Source organism: Schistocerca piceifrons, chromosome 3 (assembly GCF_021461385.2).
Source record: "Schistocerca piceifrons isolate TAMUIC-IGC-003096 chromosome 3, iqSchPice1.1, whole genome shotgun sequence".
NCBI classification, from domain to species: domain Eukaryota; kingdom Metazoa; phylum Arthropoda; class Insecta; order Orthoptera; family Acrididae; genus Schistocerca; species Schistocerca piceifrons.
In genome coordinates this window covers 409,189,500-409,212,341 of record NC_060140.1, presented here as the reverse complement: position 1 = coordinate 409,212,341, position 22,842 = coordinate 409,189,500, and the positions used below count along the sequence as shown (strand labels likewise).

The 22,842-nt window shown below is 43.5% G+C and overlaps 1 protein-coding gene across 1 annotated transcript in view; it reads left to right on the top strand.

The window, feature by feature from the left end:
• LOC124788697 (5-hydroxytryptamine receptor-like) overlaps positions 1-22,842 on the top strand; it is a 179,145-nt gene that overhangs the window by 112,928 nt on the left and 43,375 nt on the right. Inside the window, exon 3 of the mRNA XM_047255978.1 lies at positions 17,161-17,425. Coding sequence (XP_047111934.1) covers positions 17,161-17,425 — 265 coding nt within the window. The remainder of the gene's footprint in view (positions 1-17,160; positions 17,426-22,842) is intronic.

The following is a 22,842-nucleotide window of genomic DNA, read 5'->3' as shown; positions in this document are numbered from 1 at the left end:
TTTACAACACCGAACTACGCGATAAAAATCATTGGCGTCGGACAATAAAATGTGTCTCACAGTTTTAACATTCATACTATATGACTTGATATAGTATGAGAAAGGGCACTGTCTAGCCCATTTTATGGTTGATGATGTAATTTATGCAATTTTGTCATATGATGACATGGTTGGAGACCGTGGCTGTTTTTTGAAGACAAATGTTGATGGTGTTGAGACAGCAACCAGCCACAAATTTATTTTCAGTTCCTTTATTCAAAGGGTACCGTTACCGGTTTCGAATCGTTATGGTTCATCTTCAGACGTTTCATGCTATCATTACGTTCTTTTTACAGATTAATTGTCGTGAAATGTCGGTTTGGAGTGTCTGTTTTCATTACATTCGTCCAGCAGATGTGAATACATTTCCACTGCATTCTTATCGTTGCACACGTAAGTTTTTCTCGATGAACACTTTATATTTGTCACAGAAAAGATTTCGAGCGCACACCACATGTTTTGATACAATACGAGAAATGTGGTGTGTGCTAGAAATCTTTCCTGTGACAAATCTAAAGTGTTCATCGAGAAAAATTCACGTGTGCAACGATAAGAATGCAGTGGAAATGTATTCACATCTGTTGGACGAATGTAATGAAAACAGACAATTCAAACCGACATTTCACGACAATTAATCTGTGAAAAAAACGTTGTAATGAAAGCATGAATCGTCTGAAGATGAATCATAACCATTCGAAACCGGTAACGGTACCCTTTGGATAAAAGGAACTGAAAATAAATTTGTGGCTAGTTGCTGTCCCAACACCATCAAGATGTAATTTTTGTTATTAGTATGTGACACCAAAGACGAATCATAGATCTTATTATATGATGGCATTGATTTTACGAGAGGCTTTCAATAAGTAATGCATTACATTCTTATCTCTGCGAATTTCGTTTGAAAAAACGCGGTGTATCGAGTAATATTCCGCTTCAGCCCCTACAGTTTCACGAAGGTCCGATAGGTGGCGGTACTACATTTGGCCTTCAAAATGCCGTCCATAACAGAGGTGCGTTCCAAGCAAAGAGCGTTCACTGAGTTTCTTTCGATGGAAATATGCATAGGCGCTCGCAGAATGCCTACGGAGATTTGGCAGAGAACAAAAGCATCGTGAATCATTAAGGGAGGCATCTGTCATCATCGCAGCCGGGTCGCCCGAACCTGTCATTTCTCCTGCTTGCCAGCCGATCGCACGTCCTATCCTCTGTTATGCCAGCGTTGCCTGGATCTCCGCACCCACCCGCTTTTACAGCGCCCTCCAAATCCTCGAACGCCATGCGCTCCGCCTTGCCTTCTGTATCTGCCTTCCTTCCCCCACACGGCTCCTGTATGAACTCATTCCCTTCCCCCACCTCCTCCAACATCTCTGCAGGCTTGATCCCGCCCCACCCCCTGGTTTCCTCCTTCCTCTCCACCCCCCCGCCCGTTTCCACGCCTCTATCGCTGTATCCCTCCCTCTCTCCACCTCGACACCCTCCATCACGACAATTTTCAGCGCCTCCCCCTCCTGGATGATGAACTTCGCAATGACATATACCCTTCCTTCTAACTATGACCTGGCCTTGTTCCCTCCCCTCCTCAGAGCCCCCTTTTTCTCTTTTTCCTCTCCACTCCTTCTCCCACAGCGGATTTTCCTCCTCCCCCCCCCCTCCGAGATCATGCACCCCACCCACGCCTCTTTCCCTCCAACATCGTTCCCTCCCCAGCCCTCTTCGGCGAAATCCCCGCTCATCTCCTCCCTCTCTTCCACTCCCTCCCGTCTTCCCTTTTCCCTCATCTCCTTACGCCTGGCTGATCGTCCGTTTTGATCATCATCAGTGTGCCACGTCAGTGTTGTGTTTGGTGCTGGTCTCCTGTGCATCAAGAGATGTGATTTCAATTGTGTGCTAGATTTGTACTTAGTGTTACTGCCAGTGATTGTTATGCGCCACACTGTCCATCGATACTTTTATGCTTCGGTCATACTTCGTCTTGTGTTCTTTTAATTGTCCCAGTATGTGGGTTTTTGTATGCACTACTTTTTTACGGTTTTTATCCCCATTTTACAGTCGTCCCTTTTTGTCTATTGTCTTCCATTATGTTATCCCCTTTTTTTATATCTATGTACATCATGTTTTCTCCTTTGTGTTATTTTTAAATGTCATCTATTGTATGTTCTGTACTTTCGGCTGAAGAGCAGCGCATATGCTACTGCCAGGCCACCCCGATGGGGAATTGAAATACAATAAAGAAAAAAAAAACCAAAAAAAGCCGATCGCACAAGCTGTGACTCCTGCAATGTAGGAGAAAAGTCTTCAGTGTATTCGTCGCCACAGAAATGCAAACTAACTTCTCCTTCTCCATGACAACGCAAGGCCTCACACAAGTCTGTGCACTCGACAGGAGCTCACAAAATTTCATTGGACTTTTCATCCTCATGCACCCTACATCCGGGTTCTCGCACCTTTCGACTTCGATGTGTTTGGCCCAATGAAGGATGTACTCGGCGGGAAGCAAGACGAGAATGATGGGGAGGTCGAACAGTAGAGTGTTACAATGTGGGCATAAAAGCACTTCCGGTAATGTGTCGAAGGCCATCGCATTGAGCGGAGATTATGTTGAAAAATAGGTTTTTGTAGCTAGAGTAATATCGTGTACTGGAATCTGGAATAACACCAACCTGCTTTCAGAAAAATCAAGTGTTGCATTACTTATTCAACGCCCCTCATATATCACCTAATATGTAGTTGAAAATGCTTTTGTGAACCTGATGATGGTCCTTGGACCGAAACCGGTTCTTCAATAAAGAAATTTTATCATTGGCTCTTGACGCTAAATAGCATTTCTAATTTGTAATATTTTTAATTCTACCGAAAATATTACTGTTGTAGGAATGAATTTCTTGTTGCCTAATCCGGCCTGTACAGTTTTTCACTGGATGATGTACACTTTGTTTAGTTGGTCATTCAAAAATTACGTCGTATGTGATGTCCTGTAAAAATTACTCATCCAAAAGGCATAATATCATATAATTTAATACATTTAACATATTGCGCATACATTGTAAAAGAAATCCACTACTGAACTATTACTCTACGGATGACAATTTTTTGGAAACAGTGCGTACCGCAAAATATCCAAGAGTAACTACAACTATCCAGACCACCCTTAAGTGTAATCACCGTATACAACAAATAGTAGGAAAGGCAGATGCTGAATTGAGATTCAGAGAATGAATCCTAAGGAAATGTAGCTCATCCACGAAGGAAGTGGCTTACAAGACGCTTGTCCGACCGATTCTTAAGTATTATTCATCAATCTGGGATCCTTACGAGGTACGGCTGAGAAAGGTAGAGAACACCCAATGAAGAGCGGCGGTTTTCGTCAAGGAACCGTTTAGTTAGTGAGAGAGCCGCCTTGTACATCAACAGGTTTACTATTGAAGTTTCTAAAGAGCACTTTCAAGAAGAGTCGGACAACACACTATTTCCCCCAACATACATCTTGCGAAATAACAACGACGAGAATATTCGAGAAATTAGAGCTAATACAGAATTTCAGGTTCAAGTTCCGGCCCAGGACACAGTTTCTCTTTGCGTGGAAGATTCAAAGCTGAACTAAGCGGGGAAAAGTGTTTGTTTAAGCAAGCTGATTGTAGACATCGTTTTAGTGACGCTTTTGATCAAATTTGGTGGTACTTCAGACTGATACAAAGCCTTATTTTTCCGCTTGAGCGACGTGAGGTACGCTAAAAACATCAACTGCTAGATAACATGTTGTGTCCTGAATACATATATTTCAAAAAACTAACATTCTTTTGTTTCTCTCATTTTGAACGAGCAAGTTCCTGACACGGTAGTCCGATGATCTGCCGACGCGGCGAGTGGCAGTGCAGGCACTGAAAGAGTAAAGTCGGAGGTCAGCGACAGGAAGAGCAGCTGGCTCCATTGTCCGGAGAGACTTCGTGTTGCGCACAAAACACGAATGAAAAATGTAGAATTATGCATCACTTCCTGTAATTTCTTGTCGGATGTAACATCTATCACGGTGTGCATAATAAAATATGAATCTACAATATTTTGTGTTCCGTATGTCTCTTGAGTAGTTCAGCACCTCGCCGATGTAGTCCAATATTAAGGAAAGTATTTCAGTTTACGTAAGTTTTATTACACGCGGTTAAGCTTGCAAGCAGTTTATTTAAAATAAATTAATTGCAGGTAAGACACTGGCTTGAATTACAATATCAGTTTTAAAACTAAGTGATTTGAAGAATTCATCAACAAAAGAGATACATGAATATTAAGAGGGCTAGTGAAGAGTAGCCTCTCTGAAATGCGAATCAAAACTTACTCAGTCTTAGAAATATCTCTGAACGTGGTTATAAATAAGGAGTGATTGTAATTGTTTTAAACAGAATGATCTTAACAGATTCACCAGTTCACAGCTTCAAGGTTATTTACATGGAAATAATTCAAAGACATATAGTCAAATAACATGTGTGCATTATCGATCTTAGCGGCGAAGCGTTGTTGTTTTCCCCAGATGCGTTCTATAAGAAATCAGCATCGTGCATAGATTTAAATAACAAATTTATATCCTATGGAGGCAATAAACTGAACTAAAAGAAGATTACTATTGTGTGAGACGACAAATTTACGCAATCATTCACTTCAAGAAAATCCCTCGATAATAAGAATTCATACCGATTCAGGTCTTCATATAGGTGAGACACTTTTTAGCCAACATAATGTTACTGAACAGTGGAATCTACACTCCTGGAAATGGAAAAAAGAACACATTGACACCGGTGTGTCAGACCCACCATACTTGCTCCGGACACTGCGAGAGGGCTGTACAAGCAATGATCACACGCACGGCACAGCGGACACACCAGGAACCGCGGTGTTGGCCGTCGAATGGCGCTAGCTGCGCAGCATTTGTGCACCGCCGCCGTCAGTGTCAGCCAGTTCGCCGTGGCATACGGAGCTCCATCGCAATCTTTAACACTGGTAGCATGCCGCGACAGCGTGGACGTGAACCGTATGTGCAGTTGACGGACTTTGAGCGAGGGCGTATAGTGGGCATGCGGGAGGCCGGGTGGGCGTACCGCCGAATTGCTCAACACGTGGGGCGTGAGGTCTCCACTGTACATCGATGTTGTCGCCAGTGGTCGGCGGAAGGTGCACGTGCCCGTCGACCTGGGACCGGACCGCAGCGACGCACGGATGCACGCCAAGACCGTAGGATCCTACGCAGTGCCGTAGGGGACCGCACCGCCACTTCCTAGCAAATTAGGGACACTGTTGCTCCTGGGGTATCGGCGAGGACCATTCGCAACCGTCTCCATGAAGCTGGGCTACGGTCCCGCACACCGTTAGGCCGTCTTCCGCTCACGCCCCAACATCGTGCAGCCCGCCTCCAGTGGTGTCGCGACAGGCGTGAATGGAGGGACGAATGGAGACGTGTCGTCTTCAGCGATGAGAGTCGCTTCTGCCTTGGTGCCAATGATGGTCGTATGCGTGTTTGGCGCCGCGCAGGTGAGCGCCACAATCAGGACTGCATACGACCGAGGCACACAGGGCCAACACCCGGCATCATGGTGTGGGGAGCGATCTCCTACACTGGCCATACACCACTGGTGATCGTCGAGGGGACACTGAATAGTGCACGGTACATCCAAACCGTCATCGAACCCATCGTTCTACCATTCCTAGACCGGCAAGGGAACTTGCTGTTCCAACAGGACAATGCACGTCCGCATTTATCCCGTACCACCCAACGTGCTCTAGAAGGTGTAAGTCAACCACCCTGGCCAGCAAGGTCTCCGGATCTGTCCCCCATTGAGCATGTTTGGGACTGGATGAAGCGTCGTCTCATGCGGTCTGCACGTCCAGCACGAACGCTGGTCCAACTGAGGCGCCAGGTGGAAATGGCATGGCAAGCCGTTCCACAGGACTACATCCAGCATCTCTACGATCGTCTCCATGGGAGAATAGCAGCCTGCATTGCTGCGAAAGGTGGATATACACTGTACTAGTGCCGACATTGTGCATGCTCTGTTGCCTGTGTCTATGTGCCTGTGGTTCTGTCAGTGTGATCATGTGATGTATCTGACCCCAGGAATGTGTCAATAAAGTTTCCCCTTCCTGGGACAATTAATTCACGGTGTTCTTATTTCAATTTCCAGGAGTGTATTATTGAATATTTTCTAAAGCTATTTTTCCCAGCTTAACTGAAGTAACGCGGTCAGGTGACAACATCCAAACATGCACAATACATTGTTTCTTGAAAGCTCTTTTAAGTGGTCCGTTCTATCGGTTTCAACATGGTCATATGGGCACAGGAAACTACCACGTACCGGACGCCTCATTAAGATTTTATTGGGTCCCTTCTGAAACAAGACAGAGTCGTAACAATCCCTGCTGTTACCTAGCGCGCCTCAGGACCCCCGTCAATGAAAGCAAATGTTAATACAACTTGGCTATACTCTTCGTTAGAACTCTTCGTTAGGCACATAAGCCAAATCAATAGAATCCCTGTTAGCAAGTGCTAAGTGTATATTTACGGTTGCACTGGAGATCAAGATGCAGACAAAGGTCTCCTAACAGACGTTCCATGAAATGACTGTTGGTTGTGGCTCAGTTGTTGACACTTTTCTTTCTTTTAGTTGTGCCGTTTTCCCGCGGATACGCAGGGTCGGCATCGTTAATCGGATGTGGCAATGTTAGTTGAAGGAGTGGCCGGATGCCCTTTCTGCCGCCACCCCGTACCCCCCTGGAAAGGAATTAGTGTACCCCAAGTGTCTGCGACTACTGTAATCCATGGAATAGTGCGAAAGTGTTCAGATGTCTGCGAGCCGTGTAACTGAGGAGGAACGTGGGGACCAGCCCAGTATTCACCTAGGGGATGTGGAAAACCGCCTAAAAACCACATCCAGGCTGGCCGGCACACCGGCCCTCGTCGTTAATTCGCCAGGCGGATCCAATCCGGGACCGGCGCGCCTACACGAGTCCAGGAAGCAGCGCGTTAGCGCGCTCGGCTAACCTGGCGGGATTGTTAACACTGTAACACATAAGGTTAATATTCCGGTTCCAAAGCTGCAAATCCATCATCAATTAAAAACACAATAGTAGTGTAATATATCTAAGGTTGTTATAACCGCTGTAGCTTTTTTCCGAATATCCGACCACGAAGATGCAAAATGATGGAAACCGTGAAGCATTCTTCACAGCCAAAATTGAACTGCGCCAAGTGTCCTGAAAAAGTATATCTCAAATTTTTGTTTATTTTTCGCAATTAATAATTAAGATAATCGATTAGACTTCATCTGCCTTGATAACATGTGACTCATCAGTGCTTCATATGTAAAAAAAGTGAGCATTTCAGTTTGCTTGGACAATTGTGTTACAAAAAAGATTAAAGTAAGTTTGGAAGTAGGTTAATATTTCGAAAGATTCTTCTCATTTTCATTAAATGTATTCGCAAATACGAATAAGGACAACCATCAGTTGTAGAATGGAATGACGGCAGTGGAAATTTGCGCCGGACTGGGACTTGAATCCGCGTTTTCCGCTTATCGCTAGCGGCGGCCTTATCATTCTCTTTTTTTTTTCTTGGGCTTGTTACCTTGTTATTCGTTGTTCATGAGATCATGAGATGTCTCATGGGAAGAGGCGGGGGGGGGGGGGGGGGGAGTAAATCTTTCAGGCTGTGCGTGCCATGGGCTTCTGTCAGAGTCAGATTGTTCAGTTGTCTCCCATTGTAAATTTGGTACCATTTGCGTAGTTAGTGTTCAGGTGATTGACCAAAAAGGCGGTGTGCTTGTTTTTGTCCACTTCCAAGGCCTGTATGCAGCGCTTCGTCCTGTCCTCAATGGTTCCTTCTAGAAAGAGTTCTGAATAATTTCCCGGAACGATGAAATGCTTGATGCGTCGGGGTCTCCCCATATCTTCATCAGCATGAACAGCTGCAGAGATCCAGTTGGCATCGATGGCAGTGTCCAGCAGTTGGCTGACAACACCAGGTCTCTCACTGCGCAAAAGGGTTCAAATGGCTCTGAGCACTATGCGACTTAACTTCTGGGGTCATCAGTCACCTAGAACTTAGAACTAATTAAACCTAACTAACCTAAGGACATCACACACATCCATGCCCGAGGCAGGATTCGAACCTGCGACCGTAGCGGTCACGTGGTTCCAGACTGAAGCGCCTAGAACCGCACGGCCACACCGGCCGGCTGCGCAAAAGGGTCACCAGCTGTACTAGCGGCAGGCACAGGCCAATCCACGTGGCATCAGGGCGCCGTTCATCACCAGCACCAGCACCGCATCAGCACCAGCATCCTCGCTGAGGTGCTACACGAACTTCTATAGGCTGGTGTCAAGACCAACTGCTGCCCATTTGGCTATCTGTGCACGATTCACAGCAGACCCTTGGGTCACGACATATGGAAATTTGGGTCTAGCCGTGAGTCGTACATGGATAGCCAAACAGTACGGCGACCGCTAGCGATAATCGGGAATCCCGGGTTTGAGTCCCGGTCCGGCACAAATTTTCACTGTCGTAATTCCATTCTAAAGCTGATGGTTGTCCGTATTCGCAATTGCGAACACATCTAATGTATTTCATAACGGCTGTAGTCGCCGCAGTGACTGTTCCTTTAGACATGCATGCATCTCCAAAGGAACCTTTCTACGTTATAAGAATAACACAGTCACTGCAATACCTTCACATTTAAGTTGAAAAATAACGTAAGATAAAAACAGTTTCAGATTGAACTTCAGTCATACTTACACACATACGTATTGAGAATTTCAACAGTAGCATTTCATTTTTGCCAACGGCCTTGCCGCATCGGTAACACCGGTTCCCACCAGAACACCGAAGTTTAGCGCTGCCGGGCTAGGCTGACACTTGGATGGATGAGTGTCCGGGTGTGCCGAGCGCTGTTTCCTACAGCGGTGCACTCAGCCATTGCGAGGCCAGTTCAGGAGCTGCTTGACAGGAAAGTAACGGCTCCAGGAACGAAACCTGACAACGGCAAGAAGAGCGATATGTAGAACACATGCCTCTCTGTATCAGCATCCAGTGACGCCTATCGCCTGAGGATGACACGACGGTCCGTCACTACCAGTGGGCTTTTACAGGCCTGTTTCAGACGGAGAAAGGAGAAGTTCATTTTTCCTGTTCATATTATTTCTTCTTAGGGTTCTGTACCTCAATCGCTAAAAATTGAACTCTTACAGAAACACTTTGTTGTCTGTCTGTCTGTCTGTTTGTCCGACAGTCAAGACACTTTTATATCAGGAACGGGAAGAGATATCAAGTCAAAATTTAAGTCACATACCAAAGGACGCATTCGCTTGATGGAGGGAAAAATTTACGGTTCTAAGTAAATACAATCAAATATCACATATTCCGATACTCGCAAACTCCCTCTTCGTAACCTACACTATGTGATCAAAAGTATCCAGACACCACCAAAAACATACGTTTTTCATATTAAGTGCATTGTGCTGCCACCTGCTTCCAGGTAACCCATATCAGCGACCTCAGTAGTCATTAGACATCATGAGAGAGCAGTAAGGGGCGCTCCGCGGAAATCACAGACGTCGAACGTGATTGGGTGCCACTTGTGTCATACGACTGTACGCGAGATTTCCACACTCCTAAACATCCTTAGATCCACCGTTTCTGGTGTGATAATGAAGTGGGAACTTGAAAGGACACTACAGCACAAAAGCATACAGGCGGACCTCGGCTGTTGACAGACAGAGACCACCGACAGTTGAAGAGGGTCGTAATGTGTAATAGGCAGACATCTATCCAGACAATCACACAGGAATTCTAAACTGCATCATGATCCGCTGCAAGTACTATGACAGTTAGGCGGGAGGTGAGAAAACACATGACGCCGGTAAATGCCAAACGACGCCTCGTTTGGTGTAAGAAGCGTAAACATTGGATGATTGAACAGCGATAAAACGTTGCGTGGAGTGACGAATCATGGTACACAACGTCGCGATCTGATGGCAGGGTGTGGGTATGGCGAAAGTCCGGTGAACATCATCTGCCAGCGTGTGTAGTGCCAACAGTAAAATTCGGAGGCGGTGGTGTTGTTGAGTTTTTCATGGAGGGGGCTTGCACTATCACAGCACAGGCGTACATTGATGTTTTAAGCACCTTCTTGCTTCCCACTGTTGAAGAGCAATTCGGGGAAGGCGACTGCATCTTTCAAACGATCGTGCACCTGTTCCTAGTGCAAGGCCTGTGGAGGAGCGGTTACACGACAACAACATTCCTGTAATGGACTGCCCTGCACAGAGTCCTGATTGAATCCTATAAAACACCTTTGGGATATTTTGGAACGCCAACTTCGTGCAGGCCTCACCGACCGACATCGGTACCTCTCCTCAGTGCAGCACTCCGAGAAGAATGGGCTGCCATTATCCTAGAAACCTTCTAGCATCAATTATGCCTGGAAGAGTGGAAGCTGTCATCAAGGCTAAGGGTGGGCCAACACCATATTGAATTCCAGCACTACCGATGGAGGGCTCCACGAACTTGTAAGTCATTTTCAGCCAGGTTTCCGGATAATTTTGATCGCATAGTGTATATGGTACTTCCTGACAACCTAAAATCATGAAAATTGGCCAGAAGCAAGGTCTAACAGTATAATTAAAGGAAAAAATCCAAAAGGTGTTAAGTTGTAATTGTACCTCATAAAAAATATTTATTTTTCAATTTATTGTCTGTCTGTTAAGACCTCTTTCTTCAGCTGAAATTTGTGTCAGGTACTAAGGGATCACTCGATTCTGTAAAAAATTGAAGCTTTTAAGTTAATCCATTCAAAAGATACTGCAATTTGTGTCACATGTTTTGATATTGGCAAACTCATTCATGAAAACCTTGTTGTTGCTGTTGTGGTCTTCAGTCCTGAGACTGGTTTGATGCAGCTCTCTATGCTACTCTATCCTGTGCAAGCTTCTTCATCTCCCAGTACCTACTGCAACCTACATCCTTCTGAATCTGCTTAGTGTATTCATCTCTTGGTCTCCCTCTACGATTTTTACCCTCCACACTGCCCTCCAACACTAAATTGGTAATCCCTTGATGCCTCAGAACATGTCCTACCAACCGATCCCTTCTTCTAGTCAAGTTGTGCCACAAACTTCACTTCTCCCCAATCCTATTCAATACTTCATCAACCGAGCGAGGTGGCGCAGTGGTTAGACACTGGACTCGCATTCGGAAGGACGACGGTTCAATCCCGCGTCCGGCCATCCTGATTTAGGTTTTCCGTGATTTCCCTAAATCACTCCAGGCAAATGCCGGGATGGTTCCTCTGAAAGGGCACGGCCGACTTCCTTCCCCATCCTTCCCTATTCCGATGAGACCGATGACCACGCTGTCTGGTCTCCTTCCCCAAACCAACCAACCAACCAATACTTCATCATTAGTTATGTGATCTACCCATCTAATCTTCAGCATTCTCCTGTAGCACCACATTTCAAAAGCTTCTATTCTCTTCTTGTCCAAACTATTTATCGTCCATGTTTCACTTCCATACATGGCTACACTCCATACAAATACTTTCAGAAATTATTGATTGGCGACTCCATGGAGGGTCCTGTGCACCACGACCATATAATGGATATACTTGGAAGGAGAGACAGCAGTGGTCGTATTTTTTTGTTTTATTAAACGCAAAATCGATTTTCGGTCACTTAGTGACCATCTTCAGTGCTAGAAGTTGAAAATTATTTCACATTACGATCAGAGAGTATAAAACAGAAAATCACAGCTACACCTGAATATGAACATAACAGTTGGTAGGAACATACCTGTAATATATAATTTAAATTGGTAGGCACTGGTGTCAACAAGCTTACAGCGATCACATAAACTGAGGCCGCTGTTTACATGCACTTGTTCAGCAGACCTCGGTGTGCCAAGCCTTGCTAGCCCTCGTCTTTTTACCTACTTGATCCTCTGCTGCCTTCACTACTTCATCCCTCAAAGCTACCCATTCTTCTTCTACTGTATTTCTTTCCCCATTCCTGTCAACTGTTCCCTTATGCCCTCCCTGAATATCTGTACAACCTCTGGTTTAGTCAGTTTATCCGGTCTCATCTCCTTAAATTCCCACCTTTTTGCAGTTTCATCAGTTTTAATCTACAGGTCATAACCAATAGATTCTGGTCAGAGTCCACATCTGCCCCTGGAAATGTCTTACAATTTAAAACCTGGTTCCTAAATCTCTGTCTTACCATTATATAATCTATCTGAAACCTGTCAGTATCTCCAGGCTTCTTCCATGTATACAGCCTTCTTTTATGATTCTTGAACCAAGTGTTAGCTATGATTAAGTTGTGCTCTGTGCAAAATTCTACCAGGGTACTTATTGTTGACCTATAGAAGCAAAATTTGGCAAGAAGCAACGTTTTCATTAAATGTAAAGAAAAAATCGGAAAGCTGTTAATTTGCAATTATCTCACATAAAATTTTGTTTTATGCCATTTACTGTCCGTCTAACAAACCCCTTTTTCTCAGTAATGGGCAAAGCTATCAATTTGAAATTTACGTCAAATAAAAGGCTTACGGCCCCTTGCCTGTGTAAATAATTTAAGCTTCTAAGGCAATGCAATCTAAAGATACGGCCATTTATGTCAATATTTTGATAGTCGCAAACTCATTGATCAAAATCTATTGCTTAACTATGTACTCATACATAAATGTCGTGGTTGCTGGTATAATTTATTTTTAATAATCTTCATTCACAGAAGAGAATAACAATTTAAAGATCCACTTAAAATTACCACATTACTTAATATTTTCTGAACAATAATTTCTCTCTCTGTGTTCCGTGAGAAGAAGGTTGCTCTTTGTAGAGTTTGAAATTCCCGCCTACAAATTTTAATTTACGCTGTGTCATGTTCTGATCCTCCCACCGTTTCTTTCGTGATATTAGTGGTACATAGTGCTTCCACCGACAGGCAAAAACATTCTCTCAGCTTTATGTGCCGACACAGTTACGGACTAATAAACGGGAAAGGAAAATCTAAACTGACTTTTAGTGCCGTCTTTTACCCTTCAACAAACACACACATCGAAAAAAGTTTTGCATCACATCGGTTCCGAGAGTTCCGGAACCTGTACAGAAGATTGGAATAGAAGTCAACATAAACATCACCCCACCCTTTTTATATCTCATGGAAACCACACATTGCATGTTGTACCACCATACAGCGAGACCTTCATAGGTGGCTGGTCCAGATTTCTGTACACACCGGTACTTCTGATACCTAGAAGCACGTCCTCTTCCACTGATGGATGTATTCGTCGTTGCATACTATTCACAAGTTCATCAAGGCACTGTTGGTCCACATTGTCCCACTCCTCAACGGCGATTCGACGTAGATCTCTCAGAGTGCTTGGTGGGTCACGTCGTCCATAAACAGCTCTTTCCAATCTATCTCAGTCACGTTCGATAGGGTTCATGTCTGGAGAAAATGATGGCCACTCTATTCGAGCGATTTCGTTACCCTGAAGGAAGTTATTCACGACATATTCACGATGGGGGAGCGAATTGTCGTCTTTGAAAACGAATGCCTCGCCAATATACTGTCGATATGGTTGCACTTTCGTTCGGAGGATGGTATTCACGTATCGTACAGCCGTTACGGCGCCTTCCATGACCACCAGCGGCGTACGTCGGCCCCAAACAATGCCACCCCAAAACAGCAGGGAACCTCCACTTTGCAACACTCGTTGCACAGTGTGTCTAAGGCGTTCAGCCTGGCCGGGTTGCCTCCGAACACAGTTTGAGTCGTAACACAACGTGGTGTGGCTGCACGAAAAGCATTATTCAAGATGGTGGCGTTGCTGTCAGGGTTCGTCCGAGACATAATCCGTAGATAGTGGTCATCCATCCCTTGGTCGGCCAGAGCGACGTATGTCATCGACAGTTCCTGTCTCTCTGTATCTCCTCCATGTCCGAACAACGTCGCTTTGGTTCACTCCGAGACGCCTGGACACTTCCCTTGTTGAGAGTCCTTCCTGGCACAAAGTAACAATGCGGACGCGATCGAACCGCGGTACTGACCATCTAGGCATAGTTGAACTACAGACAACACGAGTCATGTACCTCCTTCCCGGTGGAATGACTGGAACTGATCGGCTGTCGGGCCACTTCCGTCAAACAGGCGCTGCTCATGCATGATTCTTTATATCTTTGGGCGGGTTTAGTGGCATCTCTGAACAGTCAAAGGGACTGTGTCTGTGATACAATATCCACAGTCAACGTCTGCCTTCAGGACTTCTCGGAACCGCGGTGATGCAAAACTCTATTTGATGTGTGTATATTTTGGCTTCCTATAAGTATCATTTTTATTATATTGCAAGACATCCATTCATCATAAGTCATCCCAATTCATGACGAAGTACACTGCAGGAAGAACATAAAATTATGTCACGTCTACTTATAAATTTCGTTATACCACTTCGGGACGAAGTATGCCCTCACAGATTCTGCAGAAGAAGCTGCTGATAAATTTCACGCTGATGCAGCAGACTGTAACGGTGCTTGGATTTGTTGAAACATTCCTCAAATGGTAATTTTACTTTGTGCGAAACACCGGAACACCATTACATACGAGAATCAATATTGCAGTCAGATCAGCGGACTGGTTAGTTCTACAGAAGTACTTGAAAACAGCTGTGAAGGTGGTACCGTTGATGCCATAGTTGGCAGCTGTGTGTACTAAATTTCGCACTTAGTATACCCCTACGTACATACAAATTTAATTATGTACTCTTCCTGCTAGACTCTATACACACAATAAGTCTTCCTAGGTTTTCTTTTTTTTTTTTTTTTTTTTGCCTCTTGTTTTCCATAGTTGCAGATATACAATTTGTATAGATTATTTGTCGTTTTTTGGAACTGTAATTGAAACTTTCCCGTCTCCTCTATATCTCTTTTGTTACGCAACCTTCCCTTCTACAATAACCTATAAATCTTTCCCTCAGGATTTCTATCTCTTGCTTAATAATAACAAATGAAATCTTCCGTTTGAAATTAATTCTCTTTTTCAATAATAAGTGCAATCTTTGCATACAAATTTAAATGCTGCTTATTAAAAGTGATTTGCTATTTATTTCGACGAAACATAGAATGTGTCGTCGTCGTGGCCCTCAGTCGTTACCTCCAATAACCCAAAATTGTTCCTTACCTTTTTTTACTGTCACTGGATCGCCATCTGACTGCTACATGGAACTGCGACATGAATATACTTTCTCTGTTTTACTATACTCTATTAGCTGCTGGTGGGCTGTCATAATAAGTGGCTGTATTTATTACCAAAGCTGACGTTATCTTTAATAGCAAAGCTGACGTTATTCTTTAATTAATTTGACTGAAGTTACATAACTCATAGTTAAACTTTTTCTTGACAACAATAAAATTTTGCAAAGTTTTACGTTGATGGTTTTTGGGATGGATTATAATCAGTAATGCAATATTGGTGGCAAAAATTAATTATATTCGGAAAACGATTCTTCAAATATTTACTGTTGGTAATGAAATGATTTTACAAACGTGCAAATGGGAAATACTTTTTACAATAATCTTACAACTAACAATGCGCAAACATACTTTCAGTAGTCTTGAGTTTCTCAACAAAAAAAAATCAATAATATTAGTTCCTCTTATGATAATAGTTAGCTGATGTTTCTGTACATCTGTTTATAATCTCTTGTAAATCATAGCTGGTGGCTGGCAGACACACCGCTCCTCTCAGCCTCTCGCTTCAGACCTGCTACCGACTCGCTTCACATCTCGCCTACTACTGACTTCCTACGAACGCTAAAGTGCGGTCTCTCCCGCCAACAATGCTTTCTGGTGCAGACAATCGCTGCTACCATTACAAAATGTATCAATGCGCGGTCTTTCCCGCTCTTTTCTTAAAATGTATCCATAAACGATCTCTCCCGCCCTTTTTAAAATTATATCAATGTGCGGTCTCTCCCACCAACAATACTTCGGTGCAGACATTCCCTACTACCACAATTATTTCAAAAATGAAAAATATTAATTATTCCTATTTAATCCTATTAATAAAATATAAACATCTTTCATAAATTCTGATTTGACAATAGACAATAGAAATATACACGTCTCACATAATGTATGTCTTATTAAGACCAGACCCGTTTCGCTTCATTCTAAAGCATCATTAGTGGTCACTGTAGCAGTAAGGTTCTTTTTTCAGTTATAATTTTGGTTGCTAGGATCATGAACATTTCGCATGTTACTAATATACTTACTATTATAAAAAGAGTTAATTCTTATCGCTAATCACCGGTTTTAGTTCTTTTGGTTCATTCTTGCTGTTCTTCCATGTTTATATGTTTCATTTTAGCACATAGCACTTTCACTGCACTAAGTGTGTGTCTGTCTCTGTCTCTCTCTCTCTCTATCTCTTTCTCTTCTCTCTCTCTCTCTCTCTCTCTCTCTCTCTCTCTCTCTCTCTCTCTCTATCTATCTATCTATCTCTCTCTCTCTGTCTCTCTATCTCTAGGTGGATAACATGAATGCGCTCAAGGCGATAGCAGACGTTCCCACAAGTACCAAAAGAATCAAAAGACGAACGCCTGCCACAGTAGAAAAATAAAACACACGAACGGCAAGACGAAAGTTGCTCTTCACAACACAGAAAGGTGAATATATTTACTGAAGTCACAGTACTGTGAGGTAAAATCCATCACGTTCACGAGAGAGAACAATAATAATGAGGTAAAACAACAAAAACCGTGAGTAACGATAAGAATTAACACTGTTAATAGTAGTAAGTAAAGCATGCGAACTGTTCATGATACTAACAAACAAAATTGCAAGAAAAAAACTGTATTTTTACAGTGAGCACTGAGGATACTTTAGAATAAAGCGAAACGCGAATGGTCTTAATGACACTTACATTACAGTTTCAAAGGACGGTAATTAACCTATAGAACTTGCAAAATCAGTGTTACATTTTTAAAGATCAGCAGTGTGTTACTTGGTTACTTTCTTGTTGCCGAGTTATCCGACCGAAGGAAACGACGGGCAGATTGCCTCTAAGAGCGCCGGGTCGGCCTGTCGGCAGGTACTGGGCGGTGACGAACATCGACTACATCCACCAGCGGACGGCGCGCCGCATCGGGCTGATGATCTTGGCGGTGTGGGCGGTGGCCTTCCTGGTGTGCATCGCGCCGATGCTGGGCTGGAAGGACCCCGACTGGGAGGCGCGCGTCTCCAGGGACCGGCAGTGCCTGGTGAGCCAGGACCCCGGCTACCAGATCTTCGCCACCGCCTCCTCGTTCTACGTGCCTCTCGCCGTCATACTCGTGCTCTACTGGCGCATCTTCCAGGTAGGCCGGCAGCCTCCCACTCTGCGGCGCGGCTACACGCCCGCACATCCACAGTGGTTGGACAAAAATATGGAGACGCCGCGAAAAATGCGAGCTCTAACATAAACGTAGATGCTAGTGAAGTTTACAGGTTGATCTTCTTTATCTGAATCTAATAATTCCAATTTAGAAGAAAGCAATTGCTGACAGAAGTAGAATTTACCGAACTGTCAGTTTAATAAGTCATAATTTCAAAGTAACACTGATTCCTTACAGAAACGGAGAAACTGGGAGAGGCCAATGTTGGGGATGACCAGTTCGTACTCCAGAGAAATGTAGGAACCCGCGAGGCAGTACTGACCCTATGACTTATCGTAGAAGACAGGTTAACGCAAGGCAAACCTACGTTTGTAGCACTTATAAGCCGAGAGAAAGCTTTTGACTATTTACACTGGAACACTCTCTTTAAAATTCTGAAGGGGCAAAATGCAGGGAGCGGAAGGCTATATGCAACTTGTACAGAAACCAGGTGCCATTTATAAGAATCGAGGGCCATGAATGGGGAATACTGGTTGAGAAAGGAATGAGACAGGGTTGTACTCTATCCCCGATGTTATTCAATCTGTACACTGAGCAAGCAGTAAGGGAGAGTAAAAACAAAGTTTGAACAGGAATTAAAGTTCAGGGAGAAGAAATAAAAACTTTGCTTTTTGCCGATGACATTCTAATTCTTGTCAGAGACAACAAAGAACTCGGAAGAGAAGCTGAACAGAACTGATAGCATCTTCAAAACGGGTTGTACGATGAATATCAACAAATGTAAAATTAGGATAATGGAGGGTAGTCTAATTAAATCAGATGATGCTGGGGGAATTAGATTAGGAAATGAAACAGCGAAAATAGTGGATGAGTTTTGCTTTTTGTGCAGCAAGATAAAGAATGATGACTGAAGTAGAGAAGATAAAAAAATCAGATTGGCAAAGGCAAAAAAGGGTTTCTGAAGCAGAGAAATTTGTTAACAACGGTTATAATCTTAAGTTTAGGAAGTATTTTGTAAAACTATTTGTCTGGAGTTTAGCCATGTATGAGAGTGAAACGTGGACGTTAAACAGTTAAGAGAACAAGAGAATAGAAGCTTTTGAAATGTCGTGCTACAGAAGAATGCTGAAGTTTGAATGGATAGATCACGTAACTAATCAAGAGGTATTGAACAGAATGGGGGAGACAAGAAATTTATGACACGACTTAATTAATAGAAGGAATCGATTGATAGGACACATTCTGAGACATCAGGGGATCTATACTTTAGTATTAGAGGGAAGTGTCTCACAGGGAGACCAAGAGATGAATACAGTCAGCAGGTTCAGAGGGATGTAGGTTGCAGTAGATATTTGGAGATGAAGAGCCTCACACGGCAGAGTAGCGTAGAGAGCAGCATCAAACCAGTCTTTGAACCGAAGACCACAACAACAGGAACACCTGATGATGAACGGCGCCTGTGCAGTGTCGTCAATAGGTCCCAGGTGTCACCAGCGGTCAGAACAGTGTTCTATGTGGTTATGACTGCACCATGTCGGAGCTCAGTGAATTCGAAATTGACCAAATTGTTGGCCCTCGTACGGTGGGTGCTTCCGTAACCATGGTAACCCAAATGTCTGGTGTTTCAAGACGTACCGTAACGAATATTTATACCGGGTACACAGTAAACGGGAAGACATTATCCACTAAACCACATCGCGGGCGAAAATGTACGTTCAGTGGTCGTGACAGACGGTCATTGAAGAGAATCGAGACGAGAAATAAGAATATGACTGCTGCAAAATTAACTGTAGAACTGAACGTCGCAATTGTGAACGCTGTCAGCACCAAAACAACACGAAGGTAGCTCCAGAAGTAGAGAATTCCAAAACCACTCATCAGTGATGCAAATACCTGTAACAAGGAAACGTGGTGCAGAAGCCATAAAACGGGACTACGGCGCAATGGAAGAATGTCATTTGGTTAGATGAGAACAGTTTCACAACGTTTCCAACTTATGGCGAGTTCACGTCCCAAGAGTGGAATATGGCTGGACTCAGTGATGTTTGGGCAGCCATATCTTGGTATTTCAAGGGCCAAATGGCTACCCTGCAACGTGCCAAGGACCACGTGACCATTCCCAATACAGATGCGGCCTTCCGAGACGACACGGCCTTTGTTCACCCAGCTCGCATCGTCCAGAAGTGATTTTATGAGCACATCAGCCACCAGAGCTCAATAATATTGACTCTTCCATGTCTACTTTGGAGAGAGGGTTGCGTAATCGCTGTCCACTACCATCACCCTTACCTGAACTAGCCAATATTTTGCATGAAGACTTATAAATGATTCCCTTGAAAACCACACAGGACATGTATTTATCCATTCCAAGTCGACTGGAAGTAATTTTGAATGCCAACAGATTTCTTGTCCCGTGTTAGACATGGTAATATGTTGTGTTTTGGGTGTATCCATATTTTTGTCCAACCCCTGAATGTCACTAAACAGCTGAGTGAGGGAACGGTCCGTTTCTGCTTGCACTTTGGCTGTCTAACTGAATCCAGGGGCAACAACAATTTAATTTTCAATATTTCATAGATTTATTGGAGCAGCTTCAAATACTGTCAGAATCTACTCATTAGAAGCCATAATCTGATTGAAGGTTTAACACATTAAGTCAAATATTCCAATTAGGGACTGTTTATATGTCTTGAGTCACCGTAACTCGGGGCGTGGAAATCACCCGTGCTATATTCATCCAATATTTGAGAATGAGAACATTGGATTTCAAATCTGCACGTAACATTTCCTCGCTGACACTTCCACAAAATGATTAAATGAAAAAAAGTTTATTTCTTACTACAGCTTTGCTTTTCATGGTGTAAAATGTCCGCGTTAGCCATAACGTTTTCATTTACTACTTCTTTACTTCCGATTCTATTCGTAACATTCGGCAGACGATATTTATCACTCAATCTACATACAAAATTATGTCATTGTGCGGGACATAGTTCGGAGGGTAGGGGGAGGGGTAGGGGAAGGGCGGGGAGGGGTTATTCCTCACTGGGAATTGTTCCAGAACTATTGAGCATATTCTCAGTTCGAATATCTTAAATTTCCTCCATAGAGAGAAGCTTATATCATCAAATCAACACGGATATAGAATTCATCTCTCGCGAGAAATTCAGCTTGTTATTTTCTTGCGCGATACCTGCAAACTGTGGATAAAGGACAATATATAGACTCCATAATTCCTAAGAATTATAGAAAGCGTTTGACACAGTGCCACACCACAGATTGTTATCGAAGGACTGAGTATACGGAGTAGGTCCTCAGGTCAGTGATAGGATCTCTCTTGTTCTCTGTATACATTTACCGCCTTGCAAGGTGGGCAGAAATCAACGACTGTTTGCTCATAACGCTGTAGTGTGAGGGACAGCGCTATCGCCGTGTGACGGGAGGAGGATACAGGGTGACTTTGATAGAATTTCCATTTGTTGTGAAGAATGGTACTTGCTCATAACGTAAGAAAAACGTAAGTTAATGTAGAAGAGTAGGAAAAAAGAATCATGTATGTTGGAATACAGTATTAGTGGTGTTCTGCTTCACGCAGCTACATTGAATTAATTCTAGGCGTAACGTTATAATGCGACATGGAACGAGCACGGAAGATCGGTTGAAGGGAAGGTGAATGGTCGACTTCGGTTTATTGGGAGAATTGTAGGAAAGTGTACCTCATGTAGGAAACTGCGTACAGAAAACTTGCGTGACCCGCTTTTGAGTATTGCTCTGTTGTTTCAGATCACCACCAGGTCGAATCAGAGGAAGGCATGGATGCAATTCAGAGGAGTGCTGCTAGATTTGTTACCAGTTGGTTCGATCAACACGCGACTGTTACGGAAATGCTCCTTGAACTCATATGCAAATCCCTGTTACTCTTTTCACGAGTAACAACTTTTTTGGCAGATTTCAGAACGGTATCGTTACCACCAGCATTTCTCGGACGGACCGCGAAACCAAATTAAGAGAAATCAGACCTCGTACGAAAGTAAATAGACAGTGGTTTTCCCCGCACTGCATTTACGGACAGAACATAAGAGGGAGTGACTTACAGTGGTGGTAGAGGTCCTCCGCCAGGCAACGTATGGTGGCTTGCGGATTATGTATGTGGATATAGATATAGATACAGATCATCCGCAAAGCTCTGTACCTCCCGTATAGATACATACTTAAAACATGCAAACTAACGGCAAATCAATGCAAATGAATGAAATAGGAGAATGAGAACGGATGCATGCAAACTGAGTGCCTACTCGTAGATCCTGGTCAACCATTACCTCCTCAGGCATGGCCTGTCATCAATTGGCAGAAATGCCGAAAAATGATATTCTAAAACCTGAGTGAGTAAAGGTGCCAAGTTCGCTCACGACCAGACTGAATGTTCTAAATTTTCTGGTTATTCAATCTACGGAACAAATACGATAGGAACGCAAGTGTTACTATTTCGTCTTAATTTTTCACAGCCAGAATAAAGCAACTGAGCTGATCGGGATCTAGAATCTGGAAATGGTAAGATGCTGAGCGAAAATAAAGTAGCTGCAAAAAAAAACATTTACCACAGGGGCTCGTCTTATAAGCACAAAAACAAGTAAAACGTGCGGGTCAAGCAAACCTTTGACCATTCGTGCTGTCCTTCTCTGTATACGTTCAATGTCCCCCGCTGATCTTGTTTGGTATGGATCCCACAAAATTGAGCAATATTCTAGGATGGGTTGGATGAGTGATTCGTAAGCAGTCTCCTTTCTAGACTGATAGCATTTCCCCAGTGTTCTACAAATAAACGAAGTCTGCTACCTGCTTTATCCAAGACTGATCTTTTGCCAATCATTACACCACTTTGAAATTTTATCAAGTCCTGCCTGAATATTTGTACCACTTTGCTCAGACTGTACTTCGTTTTGGATAAGTGCATCATCTGCGAAAAGACTGAGGTTACTCTTGATACTGTCTGCAAGATCACCAACATAAAACATGAACAGCAAGGGACCTAACAAACATCCCTGGTACACACCCGAAGTTATCTGTCGATGACACTCTATCCAATGCTGTGCTCGAAGAGTACAGTCTCATAATTATCCTGCTCAAATGAGGGTTCGTGCTTGATTCTAGCACATTTCCGTAAACGATAATTGCTGTCTTTGCCGATGGTTGTCTGCTTCTTATATCCTCCTTCTTTCGTCCGTCATATGTTGCTTTACTACCAAGGTAACAGAATCCCTTCACGTCGACCAATACGTGGTCTTCTATTTTCGTATTAAGTTTACCGCTAATCTCATAACTGATTTTCGTCAGTTTAATCGCAATCAGTATTCTGTGTTCATTACACTGTTCATTCCTTTCTTCAGGGCAGGAATAGCGAA